Source organism: Cervus elaphus, chromosome 19 (genome assembly GCF_910594005.1).
Source record: "Cervus elaphus chromosome 19, mCerEla1.1, whole genome shotgun sequence".
Taxonomy (NCBI): domain Eukaryota; kingdom Metazoa; phylum Chordata; class Mammalia; order Artiodactyla; family Cervidae; genus Cervus; species Cervus elaphus.
The window spans coordinates 85,993,732-85,996,356 of NC_057833.1; the positions used below are offsets into that span (position 1 = coordinate 85,993,732).

General features: G+C 57.5%; 1 protein-coding gene across 1 annotated transcript; it reads left to right on the top strand.

The window, feature by feature from the left end:
* Positions 1 to 276: 276 nt before the first annotated feature.
* SOX14 (SRY-box transcription factor 14) lies at positions 277 to 2,280 on the top strand. The gene has a single exon (XM_043874566.1). It carries the CDS (start codon positions 755 to 757, stop codon positions 1,475 to 1,477), a length of 723 nt encoding a protein of 240 aa, XP_043730501.1. The 5' UTR covers positions 277 to 754; the 3' UTR covers positions 1,478 to 2,280.
* Positions 2,281 to 2,625: the final 345 nt, after the last annotated feature.

The following is a 2,625-nucleotide window of genomic DNA, read 5'->3' on the forward strand; positions in this document are numbered from 1 at the left end:
GAAACAAGGTGGAATCCAAATCTGGCGTCCGGAGTCGGCCGCTGGGTTCTCTGGCTCTTCGGGTCTCTCGCTCACACCTCTCCCCGCCCCCAGCAGTCACGCTCCCTCTTTCCTAGGCTGGCGCGCTAGCAGGTGCGCCCCCTCGCCTTCTCTGCTGCTGATTGGCGCCCAGGTTGGGGAGTCGCCGCCCCGCGCTTATGTCAGAGTGCGTGCCGTCCGGGCCCACCTCGCCTTTGAACTTCGCCGCTTTTGGCTCGCGTTCACCAGCCTCCCCGCATTCTCAGCCAGGTGCTGCGCTAGGCGAGGCAGCTCCGGGAAAGCCACGGGCGGGGGGGAGGGAAGCCACGGCCGTAGACACAGGAGAGAAGAGGACCCGAGAAGGCGAAGGTGGAGAGGGGGAGAAGGAGGAGCTTCCTGCCCTCGCCAGCAAATTACCTGGTCACTTAATCCCAGAGACTCCCGTACTTGGGCCCCAGCCTCTGGCACCGACAGCCCCCCAGCCGGTCACCCTCTCCTCCCCCCGCCCTTCCTGCCCCTGCTCGCCCCCCGGGGCCTGCCTGGGTGCAGAGACTGGCATGATCAGCTGAACTTTGCGGGGTTAGCGCTTCTCTCTGGCTTCCCCTCTGCGGTGCGGAGGCGAGGGGAGCGCAGAGCCCCGGCTCAGTACGGACAGACAGGCAGACCGACCACCGCGTCCAGGCTCGCCTGCCGAGCCGCTGCACTCCCCACTCCAACCCGCCTAGCCTCCGGGACCATGTCCAAACCTTCAGACCACATCAAGCGACCCATGAACGCCTTCATGGTATGGTCCCGAGGCCAGCGGCGCAAGATGGCCCAGGAAAACCCCAAGATGCACAACTCAGAGATCAGCAAACGCCTAGGCGCCGAGTGGAAGCTTCTGTCCGAGGCAGAGAAGCGGCCGTACATCGATGAGGCCAAGAGGCTACGCGCCCAGCACATGAAGGAGCACCCTGACTACAAGTACCGGCCGCGGCGCAAGCCCAAGAACCTGCTGAAGAAGGACAGGTATGTCTTTCCCCTGCCCTACCTGGGCGACACGGACCCGCTCAAGGCGGCCGGCCTGCCCGTGGGGGCCTCCGACGGCCTCCTGAGCGCGCCCGAGAAAGCCCGGGCCTTCTTGCCGCCCGCCTCGGCGCCCTACTCCCTGCTGGACCCCGCGCAGTTTAGCTCGAGCGCCATCCAGAAGATGGGTGAAGTGCCCCACACCTTGGCCACCGGCGCGCTGCCCTACGCGTCCACCCTGGGCTACCAGAACGGCGCTTTCGGCAGCCTCAGCTGCCCCAGCCAGCACACGCACACGCACCCGTCCCCCACCAACCCGGGCTACGTGGTGCCCTGTAACTGTACCGCCTGGTCTGCCTCCACCCTGCAGCCCCCCGTCGCCTACATCCTCTTCCCGGGCATGACCAAGACTGGCATAGACCCCTATTCGTCAGCCCACGCCACAGCCATGTAACCCCCATCCCGGCCTGCCAGACCTGGAGGGCGGCCTGGAAGTGGGGTCTGCACCCTGTCCTCTGCGCCTAGCCGGGGCCTGCAGATGCCCCCTACCCTACCCCAGACTCTGCCTCTCTCTCTTGCACGGGAATGGTAGGGGCGTCCCGCCGGACCCAAGGCGCAGACAGGTGCCAGAAACTTGTGAACGGTTATGACAGCTATACAGCTGCCCCTTACCGCAACAGTCCCAAAACGAACCTCCGACTGTGCCCTCTTTGGACAAAAAAATGTAGGCAGTTTTGCTTTATTTATGTCCCCTTCTCTTTACTCCAATGGGCTTTGGACTCCAGAACTCCCAGATCCTGGTATTATATCTAGAATATGCATTTTTTTTGTTTTGTTTTGCACCCTGAAGAAATAGCTGTCTCTTGTGTTTTGCCATCAGACACAACTAGGTGCCATTTGCTCTTCATGTGTGGGGGGAAAGGCTTAAAAGTTTAAAACCACAGAAAGGAAAACATTTCTATTTAAAATCATGCTATGATAGTGTTTGCTTCTTTAAAAGGTAAAACAAAAGGACCCACATGGTTATTTACTTTGTATAAAGCAGTGCTCCTAGAGACCTAAGTTTACTTTTAGACAGAATGTCAGGTTATAAAGTCAGGAAGTAGAAAGTGAACAAAAATTTAAAAAAAATAAAAACATCCTCAATGGTCATAAATGTTCTGACAATGTCTTGGAAATGTATCTAGAAGGATTTCACCTCCTTACTCTGTTCATTTGTTGAACAAAGATGTTTTGAATAAAGACAATCTGTCATTGCAAAAAGTAACCTTTGATGTGCATAAAATCTGAAGCGGAGAGGCAAGGTCTTCGGGGAGCTGGGTGGCTAGGAGGCAGAGTGTACACAGAGAGACTCAGCAGTGGCACTGGCAGCTGGCCTGTGTGGGCTGAGCCTGGTGGCCCTTGGCTCGGGTGCCTAGGGGCCCAGAGTCTAGGGTTTGTCCCTATCATGCCCTCTGGATCCACTTTTTGCCTTTAGAGGCTGGACAAAGTTATCTGCTCCTGGGACTTCACTCTTTCCTTGCATTTTTCACAAAGTGGTCAGACCACTTGGAGGAGCAAATGAACTAAGACAAAGGCCGACCTAGACTTCTGAAATTTGAG

Excerpts from the sequence above, each read along its gene's own strand:
- SOX14 (XM_043874566.1), top strand. The coding sequence starts at position 755 with ATGTCCAAACCTTCAGACCACATCAAGCGACCCATGAACGCCTTCATG.